A 17,124-nucleotide genomic window follows, 5' to 3' on the forward strand; every position below is an offset into this window, starting at 1 on the left:
GTTACCCTGGCTTGTTTTGATTTTGCCAGCTCAAGAGACCTGATACATTCTTTGCAGTGGAACGTGACCTATATGCAAGACTAGGGAAAAATCCACACTCTTGTTCTCCACCAATATTCAGCAATATATTCTCTTTTAGCTCTGAATAAAAAAAAATTAAAAATCTTCATGCACAAGTAGAAAATGCAAATTTTTTAACTGAAGCTCTACAGATCAGTTCTAAAACTGGAGGAATGAGCAGTTCCTTGAGCCAAAGCATTAAAAACAAGCAGTGATGCAGAGCAGATCCTGTAATACCTTACACGTCTTTCACATTTTGGTACATTTGGTATCAAAGCATCTGGTTTCATTTACACACACATATAAATGCCACCTTCTAGATTCCCTTCAGAACAGAACTCGTCTGGAGAGTCAGGATGCAAACAACCATTTAATGGCTGATGCAAGAAGCAGAAAAAGCCTGGGCAATCCAGATGCAAAGGCTCTGCTGGAGCGTGTGGCAGCGAAAGGCCAGAGTAATTACAAACACATTAGGTCAGGGCTGAGGCACGGTGGAGGAGCTGTGGAGAAATTCTGCAACACCACTGCCTCTCATTTTGCGTTCCCTAATCAATATAATTCATCCATCACTTACTTTCTTAAGATTGCAATCTTTCTAGAAAATGAGAGAGCTAAAAAAAAAAAAAAAAGCCCATCTGACTGCAAAAGGAGGCTGCACATGGCCAATATAGCAGCTGATGGAAAAATCAATTCCAACAGCCCGGCAGGTTAGAAGAACTGTGTCTCATAAAAGTCTGCCTTGCTTTCTCAAATCATGATGCTGCCATGGACTGGGGCAGGTTTATGGGGTGAGAAGGAGGAGGCATAGCCTGCTATTAAAATCCCCCAAAGTGCAGTGCAGGCTCCAGGGCAGGCACAGAAACTCCCCGAACCCACGGCTTGCAAGCATTACCTCGTTTCTCCGTGGTGATCACCGTGGCTTCCAGAGGCTCCCCCCAGCCCTGCCTGGTCTTGGCAGATGTCCTGAAGATGTAGGCTGACTCTGGGCTCAGGTCTGTAGCTGTGAACTGCCGGACTGTGGAGCCAACCTCCACCGTGGTGAACTTGTTGGGGCTGCTGCTGGCCAGGCGGTAGGCAACCTGGTACCCTGCAGCAGAGAGGGGAAAAGGCTCAGCTGGCTTCTCTAGCAGGGACAAAAGAGCACCAGCACTATTAGTTTATCCTAATTACATGCTTATCTGAAGTTGGGAGAAAAGTAATCTACTGCCTTTGGTGTTACACAACTCTGCTTTTTGGCAGATGCCACACACCTTACAAAGGAAATCACTCACACACAAAGCTCTGCTGGATGCAACTACCATGAAACTGAGCTCAGTTTCCATTCCTTAGACCAACAAGATGCAAAACCAGTTTAATCCTTCCTGAGCATTCTGGCACCTTTTTGGAAAGCAAAGGAACAGAGCTGGTGCAATGTGTCACCTGACTGAGGTGGGTCAAAGCAACACTCCAGCTTTCCAACCCACGCTCACAGGTTATTCTGCCCTCTCCCAGTTTCATGACTGGCTCAAATTCAAGGTTCTTCAGCTGCAGCTTCAGCAGCTAGGTTGACCAACCATGCAGCCTTCACACTGCTCCAGTCAAAGGTTGCTCCTCCTTTCTGCAAGTGCTTTTCCCTCAGCAGTGAGTGCCAGAACTGCCAATGAAGCCACCCTTCTGTCATTCAGCATCGCTGCCCTTGCCCAGCGCCCGAGGAAGGAGTCTGCAAGCTCTGTGGTCCTGCTTCATCCATGCAGGTCTCAATAATCAATTTTGCTGATGCCTGTAAGTGATAACCCCCCTTCCACCCTGCCTGACAATCAGGAGCTCGCAGTTTAGCCTGGGTTATTAATGATTCCACTGTGCAAGGAGAGCTTCCAGGGTTCTTACGCACCACTAGCGACAACTGTCCCCCAAAGAGGGTCTGCCAAATGTTCAAATCTATTCTGTAAACCCAGCAATTCAATCAGGCTCTCACTTCTGGAGCTCAATGGTAACTTCCAGTCCAGCAGCTGACTTCCAAAATCAATTAATAGCAGAACTGATGTGGGGTTTTATTGCCCGAGCTGAATGTATGATTAAATGCTCCATGGACTTACACAGGGCAGAGCAAAGCCAACAAATCCAAATCAAACCAGCTGAAAACAAAACAGTCACGGCACAGCTCTGCCAACCCTCTGCTCACCCTCTGAATGACAAAAGAGGTCTGCAGCACCTGAGCCATCTCTTTCTCATGGAATTAATATCCCAGCTAGAGTTTGAACTCCCACCACATCTTGGCTGTAACAAGACCAAGGGGAGCCAAACCTGGCATGGTTCATTTGGGAAGGTCAGTGCATGAAATCTGAGGGGCTGGTCTTACCTATGGCTATTAGAGAAAACCCAATGACATTTATTTCCCACTGTGAATATGCCACAGTTGCCACATTACCACTCAAAGAAAAGGCCTGGAGTTCCTGCAGCCCCTGGAATTGATGCCACTCACGTGTGGCGTGCTCTGCCACAAACAGTGGAATTTAATTGGGATACAGATGGTATTAATTTTGCTGTGCTGACTCTCACAGTGCCACTGATGATGCACCAGGGTTTCCTTGTCCTTTCTTCTCTGGCAGCTGCTTGGGGACATGGGGCAGCAGTCGTGGCTGCTTCACGTGGAACAATTTGCACCGAAACCTCGAGGAGTGACCCGGCTTTTCCGAGCCCTCCTGGCTTCAGCCCCCGCTCCCCCAGGCTGTGGTTGGTTTAATCCCACAGGAACATTTCCACAGCTGGGTGGACAGCTTTAGATTTCTCCAAAGGCTGGCAGTAATGTCCTACAAGGAGTGCCTGAGGACTTTGGGTTTGTCTAGTCTGGAGGCTGAGGGGTGACCACACAGCTCCCTGAGGAGGGGGTGTGGAGAGGGGGGTGCTGATCTACCAGAGGGTGGTCAAACCTGAAACTGCCTTCCTGGAGAGGTGGGCAATGCCCCAGGCATGTCTGTGTTTCAAAGCCATTTGGATGAAGCCCTTAATAATGCTGTAACTTGGTCAGCACTGAACTGGTCAGGCAGCTGGACTTGATTATTGTTATAGGTGCCTTCCAACTGGAATAGTCTGTTCTGTTCTATTGTATTCTAATCAATTAAAAAGTCTCCTGATTTTTCAGTGCTCCTGAGTATGCTTAGATCCCAGCAAAGTCTTGGGGTCTTACACTTTCAACATTTCATTCTTTCACCTGCAAATTATCTCCTTTTATCCATGGGACTAGTTTTTCCATTACTGGTCCAATATATTTCAGCAAAGTATTTCTGTACCTTTAATGCTGCAATATTTTGATCTTTTTTAAAAGTCCACAGAAAGACAGAGAGCAACAGGGAGAAGGAACTGATATATATGATCTTTTTTGTTTATACTGATGTGAAGAATGTGGGAGTGAAAACCCCAGTGCAGGAACTTAACAAGGAGGAAAAAATAGTCAAAGAAAGGCACTGGGGAAATTTTTACAGAAGCAAGAAAGATGAAGGAAAAAGCAACTAAGATGGCTAAAGAAGCTTGATAAAGGGATATAAGATGCAAAGAATAAGACCTGGAGGGAAACAGAGAACATTAAAAGAATAGAAAAGTTGATTTATCTAGTTATTAAAAGATAAGTATGATATCTGGGACATATCCTTGTCGAGTAATTTCCTCTCTTTTCTAAACCTTTGTAAAATATGAAGTGTAGTTAAAATGTAAGGGGGGAATAGAAAGATAACTATTTACTACTAAATGGTGGCAGTCATGCTGGAAAGCAATTACAAACACACCCAGATTAGGCAAAGGAACACATACATATCTAGGCCATTACAATATCTTACACAAGAGTGGGGCTGTGGCTAGTGAAATAATTAATTTAGCTGTAGAGAAAGAGGAAATCACTTGTCACAGCCTGTCTCTCTGACAGGCTCTGCAAACTCCCTTTCCTTGAATCTCTGTGAAAAACAGCAGCAGCTTTCACTGTCCCCTCCTACATCTGCTGTTGGCTCAAAGTCTGAAGAAATATCTGTTTTCCTGAGTTTACACAACCAGAGCCATCACCTTAACAGATTTCCTAAGAAACTCAACACCTCCAAAGGTCTGATTCCAAGGCAAATATCCAAGCTCTACACCTGAACTCAGCTCACTTTTATTGCTACCTACAACCTGCCTGAGAGACACCCAGTACTTCATTCTGACCCCCTGTTGGACAGTTTGGGACAATGAGGATCCAGACTGGCATAAAAAGCATTACTTTTATTTTTTCTGAGTGGCACAGAAGACTCAGTACTTAAACTACAGCTTGGATAATAACTAGGGCTAATGCAAGATCAAAAAGATAAAATTATTAAGTTGATGAATTTCAGCAACAAGGGATAGGAGAAGAAAGGAAATGTTAAGTGAAATCAAACGAGGCAAATCAATAGAGGTAAATGGAAAGTGTTCAAAGAGAAATTAATGTATGCTCGAGGGCTATAACAGCCAATTGCTGCAGTGGAGGAATGAGCAGCTTCCTTTCCTTGCTAGATTATGACAATAAGATGTTGCAGATATCTTAGGGAAAAAAAACTTAAAAAAATCAAAGGCTATGAATGAAAGTATAACCTTTAAAAGGTGATCGAGGCAAACTTTTTGGGGAAAGGAATATCTTACAGAGTGTGAAATACCTGGATAGTCAATAAGAAGTCCTATTATTTTCTGAACATTTTTGCCATATGGCATTAGATCCCAACTCCTTTCTGCTATTGGGAGTGCTGCCACTCACCAGGCCAAAACAGCATAAAAAACCCTCCCGAAAGGATCAAATCTTCGGGAGCTTATTTATTCATTGAAACTAGGCTTACTTTTCACTTCATCATCTTTTTGAGCATTTTTTTGCACAAGTGCAAGCAGTTCCATGAGCTGCACACTTCCCAAACTCCATAAATGGCAGCTGCCTGTTAAACGTTAGGTCACCGCAACACAGCCGCCGGATTCCCCGAAGCAAACAGGCAGCAGGAGGGTGACAACACCCCGTGAATATCAAAAAGCTTTCAGGCTCATCACCATACAAAGCCCTTCAAGAAGTGACAGCACCCGTTGGTGCAGGCCACGGTGCGGCAGAGATACAAACAATTATTAATTTGTCACAGAACTCGGGGAGAGCCGAGCGATACCACGAGGTTACGCTCGGCGCGGCGGAGCAGCAATCCAGTTTGTTGATTTTCCTGCTTATCTGTTTTAGGGCCAGCGGGTGTGCAAATGCAGCCTGGGATCAAAATAGGAATTTGCAAACATGGATTACATCCAATTTTGGTTCTAATTCTCAACGGAGTTCTTACAATTTTTTTTTTTTGCAATAAGCTCCAGGTAAACGCTAAATAAGAGGATACCGTGAGGAATACTAACCAGGGCCTGGGAGGATGTGGGTTAAGCTCTCGTTTTCAGGGGGAGCTCATAGCTTGAAGTGCACAAATGCACATTAATGTCTCATTTATCTTTAATAGTATTTGAGAGAACTCTGTGGGTGCTGGCTGAACTGAGTACAGAGAGGAAGACTGAGTGAAACCTCAGATGGTTGGAGTAACATTCCCAGAAGGAAAAAGGGAAATATCTCACAGTCTTGCATGGTAAAATATTTAAAAAAACAAACAAGTGGTTTTCCTTCTTGGTGCCTGCCAGTATTTCATCCTGCTAATCTCTCTCTGAAATGCTAGAACATGTTTTTATATAGATTACAAAAATGTTAGCTGCAAAGGTGCGTGTATGCTCAGAGGACAAGGCAGCCAGAGCAGGAACATTAGTTCAAAGGCTCTGAATATAAGTCGCTCTTGCAAAGCAAGTGGTTTTTCTTTTGAGCCCCAGGAGTGAATAGAAGGGCAGCACACAAAATTACATTCACTTATTTTTCCCAATGACTCCACTTTGGTGCACTTGACCAGAAGGTTGGAGTGGTGTTTTGGAGGTTCATTATAGTAATGAGATGTAAAAAGTGTACAGGGAAAAAAATAAAAACCAGAAAACTCCCCAAAATTGCAACCTTTCCTTAGAACGCTACACATAGTTTCTATCTATTTTTGAAGCACGGTTCACTTCTTAGGAAAGATCACAGAAGTACCCAGCATGAGCAATTTTCCCTTTTTCTCTCTTTGGCAGCTAACTACTTCCTCCAGGAACCTCAGTATTTCCACCACTGAGAAAATGAAAGTCAGAACTGTTGAATAAAGACAATGGATTTCAAAGAGGAGGATGGGGGGGACTGGCAGGTAACATCCCCCTGGGAAGGAATTCTAAGGGAAAAAGGAATCCAGGTTAGCTGACCATTTTAAGATACAAAAAAAAAAAAAAAAAAGGTACAACTATCCCAACACAGACAAAAGATGTTAAGAGGCCAATATGTTTGCATTCAGAGCTCACTAATGACCTGAAAATCAAAAGTGAGTTGGACAAAAAGTTGAAACAGGACACAGGTCTAAGGGAGTGTATAAATAGACAGCACAGGCACATAGGGACAAAATCACAACGGCCAAAGAGCAAAGTGAGTTATCACCTGAAGGGAAGCAAAGGCAACGAGAAAGATTTCATAAATACATTAGAAATCTGAGGGAGAGAAGGAGAACAGGTCAGCCAGCAGGAAGAAAAAAAATGAGCACAAGACAGGTGAGGCAGAGAGGGAAGGAAGGCTTGTACCTGCATTGCTGCATTTTCACACACAACAAGAAGTTGGTGCTGACAAGACCCTCCACACAAATTAAAAGTGACAACAATGTAAGCAGGGATGCAGGCTGGAATGGAGAACAGGTTAACGAATATTTAGTTAAGCTGGATGTAATCAAGTCAGAAAGGCCTGATGAAAATTGCCCTGCAGAGATGGAGCTGTCTCTGAATAATTAGCCATTCTCATCTAGGACTTGTGGACGACAGGTGACATCCCAGAACATTACAAAAGGGCAAACAGAGTACACCATCTTTTAAAAGGAGGAAAGACCGACTAAAGAAATTATGGACAAATCAAACTAAAGTTCAATACACAGAAAGAACCTGGAAAAAAAATATGAGTCAATATACAAGCATCCATGAGGATAATAATGTGCCAGGGAACAGCCAATATCTGTTTGATTGGAGCAAATAATAAATATCAAATAATCTGTTTTCCATTTTGACAGTGTAATTGGCCAGGTGGGAAGAGTAGATATGATCCACATTGACTTTGAGTAAGGCTTTAATATGGTTACACACAGTCCCACCAAAAGCAAACACAATAACAGAATCTAAGAAAAACACCACATATTTTGAAATGAATGCTTACAAAAATAAAGTGTTGTTATCAATGATTTGCTAACAACCTGGGAGGACATAGTAAGCTCTCATGAGACGTCATGAATGAGTCTGGTCCTGTTTAATACTTTCATTAATGACCTCGCTGATGGAATTGCCAATCTGCTTGCAAACTCTAAAAATGAAACCAAGCTGTGTACACTTTAGAGGACATGAGTGTCATTTAAAGAGATCTGGGTAATGAAGAGAGATGGTCTGGAATCAGTGAGATGAAATTCAATAAAGGCATCTGCAAATTATCTCACTTAAAGAGAAAAGGCTGAATGTTCTTGTGAAAGGAGGACTGGCTGACCTGGAAGTGTACTGTGGGAAAGAGCAGGAATGAACAGTGGGACATGAACTGACTGAGTTACACCACCAGAGTAGTCAAGGACTGTGTGAAGTATCCTGGGATGTCTTGCTGGGCATGGGCTGTGAAAGACATTGGAAACAACAGTCTACACTCCAAACATGCCAAAGATTCTTTAAGGGACAGCTTTTCCCTTTCCTTTCAACCCTGTTTTTTTTTATGATTTTATCATCACCATAATAGCAAAGAGCAAGAACCAGCTGTGGAGGGGATGCACTGCACCAAGCACTCTGCAAAGACAAAATAAAGGAGGGTTCCTACTCCACTGATCTTGCAGCAACTCCAGCAAATGAGGCCGACAAAGTGCAGCAACGTGAGAGGTTGGAGCACAGTTGGGGCAGCAAAATGTCTTTTGTGCTTTCTCATCACTCCTATCAAATGTTTTTTTTTCTCCTTAACCACATCCTGTGACTCAAATCTCAATCTCTGCTGAGAGCAAGTTCTAGGACACACAGTTCCTTAAAAAAAGCAACAAATCAAACCCACAAGACAACCTGGAAGCCAAACTTCCTTGAGCTACAGAGAAACCCTGCGTGGATCCATCTCTGGCAGCTCACCACTGCCAAGCTTCACACAGACTCCTCCTCTTGCTCAGAAAATCCTGCAGTGTCTGCCTTTGGATGCTGTTTGATGATTTCCCTGTGTCTTCAGATGCCAGGATCACTTTGGTAAACTACACACCTGAGCAAACACTTTGAGTTCTTGACTCAAGATTTAAGTCAAGATTTAAGTCAAGATTTAAGATTAAGATTTAAGACTCGCAATGCAGGGCGAGTTCTGTATCTAAAGCAATGCCACCTCTGCAGGAGCATTTCAGGCAGGCACCCTCCAGCCAGCAAGGAAGGCTTTAGGGAATATTGCTGGAAGCCAACACATGAGCCTGAATGATGGCAGTGAAATTAGAAGCAGAAAGGCCTGGCAGACTGAGTACTAGATAAAAACAAAAGCTTTTGCTTCTGTTCTCAGAATTGAGACATAAATCTTCACTCACCAGCCAGAACCACTGTAAAATGTGTTCAGCAGCAGCAGAAAACACTAAATTGCTTGGTAACTATGAGCTATGTTAATTTTAGAGGCAGGAATGGATTCTTACATTGTAGAAGTGCTCACATTTTAAGTGCAACAGTGGCTGGTGCACATATTGCAAAGGCGACCCAAGAGTTATGAGAGCAGGAAGGTGAGAAGGTTTTCTGCAAATTCCTGTAATGCCTTGCTGCCTCTCTTTGCCTTGATGAAAGGGCAAATAGGAATTAACTCCTCATGACCTGTCAGACATATTATCTCAAGGAAGCAATAAAATGGAAGCACACATGAAACTGAAACATTGGGTGTGTCTGGCAAAGGTGGGGAAAATCCAGGTCTCCAGGCAGGTTTCCCAGCAGCCAGCCAAACAGGTTACCAACCCAAATGCAGATGGGAGGAGAGATGACATTCAGACATGGGGCCTTGAACAACACCGAATACTGGCTCAGGAAATGTGGTGGTGCTCGCAGGGGTCCCAGGACAAGGGAAGAGATGAGAATCTTGACTCCATGTTTCAGAAGGCTGACTGATTATTTTATGATATATATTATATTAAAAGAAAATGATATGTTAAAACTATACTAAAGAAAGAGAGAAAGGATTTCATCAGAAGGCGAGCAAAGAAAAGAATGGAATGATAATAAAATCTTGTGACTGACCAGAGAGTCCGAGACAGCCAGACTGTGATTGGTCATCAAGTAGAAACAATCCACATGAGACCAATCACAGATGCACCTGTTGCCCTCCACAGCAGCAGATAAATTTCCTGTCTGAGGCCTCTCAGCTTCACAGGAGAAAAATCCTCACAAAAGTATTTTTCAGAAAATACGTCCGTGACAAGGCAAACCCACAGCATGGAGCCCTGCTGATCCCCTCACCACAGCCCCTCAGCTGACAGCAGCACATTTTCTTTTCCTCAGCCAGAGATTTGCCTATGTGCAAGGCAAAGGAAAACCAAACAGCTGTGGCTTGCTCTGATCTCCATCCCTCGGTGCCAGCCCGGGGTTTGGGCTCCGCCTTACCCAGGATGATTCCGTTGGGCTCCTCCGGCGGCTGCCAGACGATGCGCACGGACGTCAGCCTCACCTCGGGGAACACCAGCCTCACGGGGGGCCCGGGGGCTGCAAGGCAACACAGAGGCCATGGCAGCCAGGGCTGCACAGCACAGGGACCACAGCTTTTCTGCTCACCCTGTACAGAATTACCACACAAGCTGTATCTCTCCAATAGTGGTTGGGAGCACGCGTGCACGTGCATAATATGCATTTATTCTATATATAAATATACATTCTGTCCATGGAAAAAGGCCTTCAGCACTCTCAGACACCAAACACAGCACAGACCAGTGCACCCTACACCTCGTGGTTTTTTACTGCACCATGAGCTCTGAGCTCTGTAGGATCTTTTTCACTGCAGCATCACCACCGGTGTAACTGAAAACAAATCAAGAAGCAAAACACCAAGCTACCTTTACAGAGAGTTATATAGCTGAATCCACTTCATACCTGTTGGAATTCAATAATATACCTTGTGTCATCAGCACCAGCTTTGAACTGCTTCCTGACTTTACATTTGCATTTTAAACACTGAGGTGTGAGCAGGAGAACCTGAGGCAGGTGAGAGGCACATTAACACAAATGGTGCTGACCAGCCCAGGTTCACGAGGTGAGGAGATGCTAATTCATACATTACCATCCATGAATTTTCCCCTTCAGCACAAATTCCACCTGCATTACTCCTGGTGATACTTTTAATTAAGTTGAGCCCAGAGGAGACACAACATATTTATGTCAGGGGTATGGAGATGGAAGAACAATTAGTTTCATTTGCCAACATGCACTTAAGGAAGGAACTGCTATAATGGGGTTATTCAAAACAAACAGTTTTAAGTATTTCTCATTACAGTCTGATATGTACATTTCATTGAGTGCTTTTCTCTCCCTGCAGAGTTCTGCTAACAGTAACTTTTCTTATTTTTCCTTTCAAAGAAAAACCAGGTCCACACACAGGGAGTATGCTGAGAAAAAGGCTAAAAAAAATGTCAGGGAGTTGTTGTCCCTGTTCCTGACCCCACATGCTCCCACTCCTTCCTCCCCTGCACTGCATGAAAAATGTTTTGTTAAGCCAGAAGTTTGAATGTGTTTTCAGCCCAACCAAATTATCCTAATGAATTTACTTGTGTGAACCAATGCGTGCTCCATTATTATTTTGAAAAGATTTTGATGAGAAAGATAGAGACTTCAGAAGCTTCTCACACTGATCTCAACCTATTTATTCCTAAAAGGTAATAGAAGTAAAAGCAGTTTTAGCATCTGCAAAGCCCAAAAAATATTTCAAGAATTGAACTGAATTTCTGTAGAATTCCATCAGCAGGAATGCTCCCACCACACCAGTGTGCTCAGGGAGTGTTGCTTGGGTTCCTTCAGGAACCCAACTGCACTGGGAACCCCCTGAGAAGTGCTGGAGGCAGCTGCAAAAGGAAGCTGGTAGGATCAACTCCCAAGGTCAATGCCTTATTCTTTTGGGGTTAAAAAAAAAGGAGAGTGCACTACTGAAGTTGTAAATTTCACCTCTTTCTTCCGTCCAGTCAGACCCAGATTTGTTTATTGCTTTCAATTGCAGGACTTTTTTTTTTAGCATGATTGAACTTCAATAGGAATTTATAATTGGTCTCTAAAATTGTCTTCAATAGAAATTATCTCCACCAAGCTACAGAGTTCAATATTAGAAGTTTTCTTCCTCTTCATTAGCTGCAGGGAAGGAGGAAAATAGGGGACACTGGTTTTCTGTGCTTTTTTCCAGATTCTCAGCCCATGACCAATGGGATACTGCTGAGTTATAAACCAGGTTCAGCCAATGTCCTTTGGGTTCAAAGCTGAAAAAAAAATCCCCCCAAAATCCAAATATTTGTTGGCTACACTTGCACCACTAGTAGAAATCTGCATTAAAAGGCTGGCTCACATAAGATGGTTGTTTTGGCAACCTTTAAACTCACCATCATCCTTGGTTCTCTCTGTCACTGCTGGGGAGCTGGGCACCCCATCCCCAATGCGGGTGAATGCCAGCACCTGGAGCTCGTACAGGACAAATTTCCTCAGGCCTGAGAGCAGCACTGACTGGGTGTGGTTCCCCCTCACTGTTTGGCTCTTGGGTTCTGAGTCCAAGTCCTTTGCTTTGTAAAGGATCTGCAGGATAAATGTGGATGAGACACAGAAGGAAAGAGATTGTTGCATGAGGACTGAAGAGAGGGAGATTCCTCCTTGTCACCCAGTACAAAATGAGATAACATTCACCAGCCACCCCTCTCAAAGCCAGCACACTTCCTGTATCTTCTCCAGCTGACTTTGAACAATAAGAATACCCAGCAGGTGAATAATAAATAATAAATACAAAATCATGTCCTGGTAATGCACTAAAAATCAAATGAGTATGAAACTCCAATTGCATACCTTGTAGCCCAGGATGAGACCATTCTGCTCAGACTCAGGAACTGCTGCCCAGGTCAGCAGGATCTGGGTTGAGCTCACAGCTTCAGCAGAGACATTCTCAGGAGGAGCAGAGGGAACTGGAACCACACAGCATCACCAAAGAGCAGAAATAGGTCAGACATAGCAGATAATTTTTCTCCATATCCCTCCCTGCCCAGGAATCTTCCAGGATCCCATAGAAGAGTGTTCAAACCCAAAAGAGCTGGAATATGTTTTAGACAATCCCTTCTCTTCTTGTATTCATTCTACATCATCTTTATATTTCAGCCTGCCTCACAATTTCTTGCCAGTTTATCTCAGAAATGACAATGTTTGTAAAGAGCTAAACATTTAATACTTATCAGTGTCTACAGACAGACAGTAAATATTGACAGCTATGAATAAATTTCAAATTCTATATATTTGCAGTAATTAGAACCAAGTTTAAATTCCTGGACTTCTCCAGAAGCCTATCCCCCAGTATTTCTTTACCATACCTTTTATTCCCTATGCCAAAACCCAGAACTCTCTCTGAATGTGAGTTTATCTTATAGCATGATCTGTTCTAACAAGTTTTATGCCCCTGTGGCTTCCTATATTATCTGAAAGGAAATTGTAACATCTTGTCTAGAGCTAGCAATCATTTTTCCCCTGGATAGCACTGCCACTTCAGTAAGAAGTTCTTTAACCTATGCAGCCTTTTGATGATGTGATAACGCTCAACATTTGCAAGACATCAATTAGAGATGGATGCATTAACACCAGGAGTGTTTTCAGGGATTGATATGGTGTCAATGAGAGATGCCTATTTCATCTCTGTTGCAAAATTGGCTCTCATGAAACTGCAAACATCATTAGGACTGATGGCACAGGAACACTGTAATTTTCTCTGACTCCAGAGAAGAGCAAACTTGCATTTTCCCATGCCATTAAAGCTCGAAGTGCTGCAGAACCACACAACTGCAGCCTTTTGTAGGCAAGCTTAATAGCATGTCACGTTATGCAAGCAGGATGTGAGGCTATTTTTAAGAGTTCACATTTTATGCTGCCCTTTTGCATTTTTTCCCCATGGCATTTCCAGCAGCTGAAGGGTACAATCTTTTCTAAAGCCTGATACACCTGTCAGACCTCCAGAGAACATTCACCAAGTTATGTTACACAAGCACTTAGGGACAGAAGAGCTTGATTAGGGCCTGAATATATCACAAAAAGCAGCCCAAAGCTCTGCCAAAGGAAAGCTTTCCTGGCTGTCCGAGTGAAAGAACAGATCTGCTGTTTTGGAGGCGAGCTCCTGAAGCTCCTAGCAACACGAATGAGATAATGAGTATGACACCAGAATTAATAAAAATGGAAAAACCCCACCTCAAAACGTGGTACCCCCACCCCTGTGCACTCAAGGTTAACAGCAGAGATGGTAATTTCTGAAACAATTTCCCTGATACTAATTATCTGGGGCATAAGAAACAGAGCACTATCACATGACACTGCAGCAGACTGAAATCCAATTTTTTCCCCTCTCCAAAACTGAAGTGTCTTTTTTTTTTTTAAATCTTCTCCCAGATTTATCCCCCACAAGGATATAATTATGTTAAAGGAAAATAGATTGCCAGGAGCCATGAATGTCTTTGGATAGCTGCCATAACTTTATCTGTAGGTCTTCACAAAGAGCTACTCCCACATGAATCACTCCTGGAGAGAGAAAGGGTGGAGGTGGGTCACAAGAAACCAGGATGTGTAGAGGAAAGAAGCCCTTTCCAGCCACATTTATTTCTGTTTTATCTGGTTTGAGGCCTTTCAAAAGAGAAAAAGTTACTTTATTTTACAAATATTTATTTTCCTCTTTGATCAGCAGCCAGGAACTCTCCTGAATTCATAGAAGGCAGAGGCTGTGCCCAGGCTGGCCCCGGGGGCATCCAGGCTTTGAGGTGAGGATGGTGACACTGCTGGTGGGGCACTGGACAGATGACAAAGGAGAGGAGGAGGTTCATTATCTCAGACCTCTCTCAATTCCCAGTGACAGAGCAGCTGAATGCCCCCTCTCACTGGAAAGGAATCCAAGTCCAATGCCTGAATGGTAAAAATCCTTGTGTTCATTGAGCAAGCTTTACATCTTCAGTCCTCACCTCAGTGTTGAGAATTTGATTCTAATACGAATTCAGGAACTGCAAGTGATTTTATGGATCTTATTGTTGCCGGCCTTTTAACAAGTAACAGACTTTGATCGACCCTTTAAGAATGAATTGAAAGGTAACCTTCATTTCTCTGACCCATCTTCTCTCTCAGGAAGCTGTGATTCAAAGAAATTATAGTTTGCTAAGACTAATTAGTGAGTGAGGCACATAATCCCTCTTTCCTCTGCAAGCTCCCTTCTCTAATGCTGGTTTCCTTAAACTGTTGCACTGAAGACTTTGTTATAAGCTCCAAAAGGCTGAGTTCTCATTAGTAACCTGCAAGAACAGCACAGAAGCCAAGCAACAGTGTCCAAAAAAAATCCCAGAGCATGAACAAAATGAACCGGAAACACTGAAACTAAACGATGAGCTAATCCAGCAAAGTGCCAGCACGGAGCACTTCACAAGATCAAACGGAGGAAATCACAGAGCTACTGGCACTTTGCACTGGAATGTCAATCACAGCTCAAGTTTTTAAGGTTATCCACTTTGGCATCTAAAATCATGCATCCTCTTTCTACATCTGACACAGCCACATCTGATGCACAGCAAATTATGTAGTTTTATGTCTCTAACTGGGCCAAAAGGAGGTTTTAATAAGCTACTCTCTATTCTGGCTTTCTAGGAAAGCTAGAGAGTGGGATGCAGGGGTTCTCTGCATTTTTGCATCTCATTTTAGTGCACATCCCTCACTCTTTTTGAAAGCAAAAATTGAAGTGGCACATTGCACATCTGACGTTGGCTAAGAAGTGCAAATTTCCAGCAAGGTTCATGGCAAAAGTAGCATAGCAGCAGCACACATAAAATCAGGTACTGCAGGCCAAATCCTCAGCTTGTACAAATTCCCACAGTGACACTGGACCACATTTGAATTATCAAGAGATGCTCCATCACAGCACAGTAACTGCTCTGTGAAGGTCAGACTCCCAGGCACCGGGAGATTGATCCTTGCCATGGATGTGTGACCATGCTCCTTCAGCAGCTCATCCTGTAAGACAAGTGTACACATTCATGTAGCTGAATATTAAGAGCACAAAATCCATTAAGGCACTGGGTTAGGTGTGTCTGAAATGAATTTTTTTGAAAGCAACAGGGTCTGTATCTGAGAGGAAGCAGCCCTGCCAAGGTTGCTCTAATATATCAGATGCCTCTGCAATTTTTTGCTTTCTCTATATTGGACCTACTGTCGCTGTCGATTTATTGAGTGGAAACTGAGCTTGTTACTCTGCAGTTATTTTACACTGTAAAATTTAATGAACTATTTAATTTCTAACATTACAAAAACATTTTGGATTGATAGAACCTGTCCTGTTTAAAAATCCTAATTCATTTCCCTCCATCTTCAGCTGCTTGCAACCCTATCCCAGATTTTCATTTTAGGAATTCCCAACTTTTGAAGCCAGTGTTACCAAAACCTACAGCATTATTTATTCCCTCATAGTTTCTTTGGTTTTGATTTGTTTTATATTTTCAGGAGCTTCAGAAACCAGTGAGTACTTGTAATGACATGCCCCACTATTGTTGGCATTTGTGCTCAGCTATCAGTGCTGTGATTGCACAAGCTAAAGCAAACAAATGCTCAAACAGAGCTTTATTTTCAATAAAGATTTTGGGCTCCAGTAGTTGCTCTGCCATCAGATACCATGACCTGGTTTAGTGCCTGGGCTCTACTCCTTATCTCCTTGGATGGCATAAAACATGGAACCAGGAGTTGTGCCAATGAAGCACCACATGATTCTGGCCAAGGCACCTCTGGCCAGCTGTGTGGGATGTTTACAACCCCCAGCACCAGCAAAAAAACTTCCCTAAGACTCTGTGTCTAAAAAACAGAAAAAGAAATATTTTTAAGTGCTTGGAGAACATAAGTGATAAATAGAATTTTTCTTATAGTTCCAAAGACAGACCTAAAAGTGCTTTGACCTTTCTCTCCAGCTTTAAATATCTTTTATTTGCATTTTAACCCCATTTGACTGTGCATACAGGTTAATTCCAGATTCCCTGAAGTGCTTTCATACAGTTTGCTGCTAAGCCAGCACATCTTGTATATTTTAAATCTAGGAAGATACAGCCAAAAGTCTGAGCCCCGACTTGCTCTATGCAAGAAATCAGATGTCAGTATCAAAGCAAACACACGGAAAAAACCAAAGGAGTCCTTACGGCCTAGATCACAGCTTTGTGTTATTTTGATCCCAGGTTCTGTGTGCCTCCCACAATCAGTTTCAAGTCAACCTTCTCTTAATACTCCCAGAGAAAATGCCAGATCCACGCATAACCTCTGATCTTTAGATGCTGAGCAAGAGCGCTGCAATCCTAAGGTTTTATGAAATGACTTAATCTCAGTATTTACTACATTTCAAAAGAAGTGTTTGAAGAGCAGCAGAGAGGCGAAAGTGGAGGATGTGATATCTTTTTATTACGATACAGAGCTGCTTTGTCTGGGTCGTGCTATCTCTAACTCCAGCACAAGCCTTCTTTAAAATACCTCTGGCAATCGCTTTGCAATTACTCCTTCCCAAAGAGCAACACTTCAATGGAGGGGGATGACTTTGTTTAGTTTTGTCCCTGGCTAGTTCAAAGCAGAGTTATCTGAACCAGCAGACCAAACCCTGCTGTGCCTGGTCTCGCTTCCCACCAAGGAACACTGCGTGATACACAGGGCAGAGACATGCACACATCAGGCATGCACAGGATTAAATCCCAAAACTTCTTTAACGAAGAAAAATTGCAAAAAAACCCCAAAAAACAACCCAGGGAAAAACATCAGCAT

General features: G+C 43.0%; 1 protein-coding gene across 1 annotated transcript in view; it reads right to left on the minus strand.

Moving 5' to 3' along the window:
• The window catches only part of SDK1 (sidekick cell adhesion molecule 1), a 385,562-nt gene that overhangs the window by 64,561 nt on the left and 303,877 nt on the right, over positions 1-17,124 (minus strand). Inside the window, exons 26-29 of the mRNA XM_084216867.1 lie at positions 12,169-12,284; positions 11,715-11,904; positions 9,742-9,840; positions 953-1,147 (exon numbers count right to left, since the gene is read on the minus strand). Coding sequence (XP_084072993.1) covers positions 953-1,147; positions 9,742-9,840; positions 11,715-11,904; positions 12,169-12,284 — 600 coding nt within the window. The remainder of the gene's footprint in view (positions 1-952; positions 1,148-9,741; positions 9,841-11,714; positions 11,905-12,168; positions 12,285-17,124) is intronic.

This window comes from Fringilla coelebs (genome assembly GCF_963513975.1).
Source record: "Fringilla coelebs genome assembly, chromosome: 16".
In the NCBI taxonomy this organism is placed as follows: Eukaryota; Metazoa; Chordata; class Aves; order Passeriformes; family Fringillidae; genus Fringilla; species Fringilla coelebs.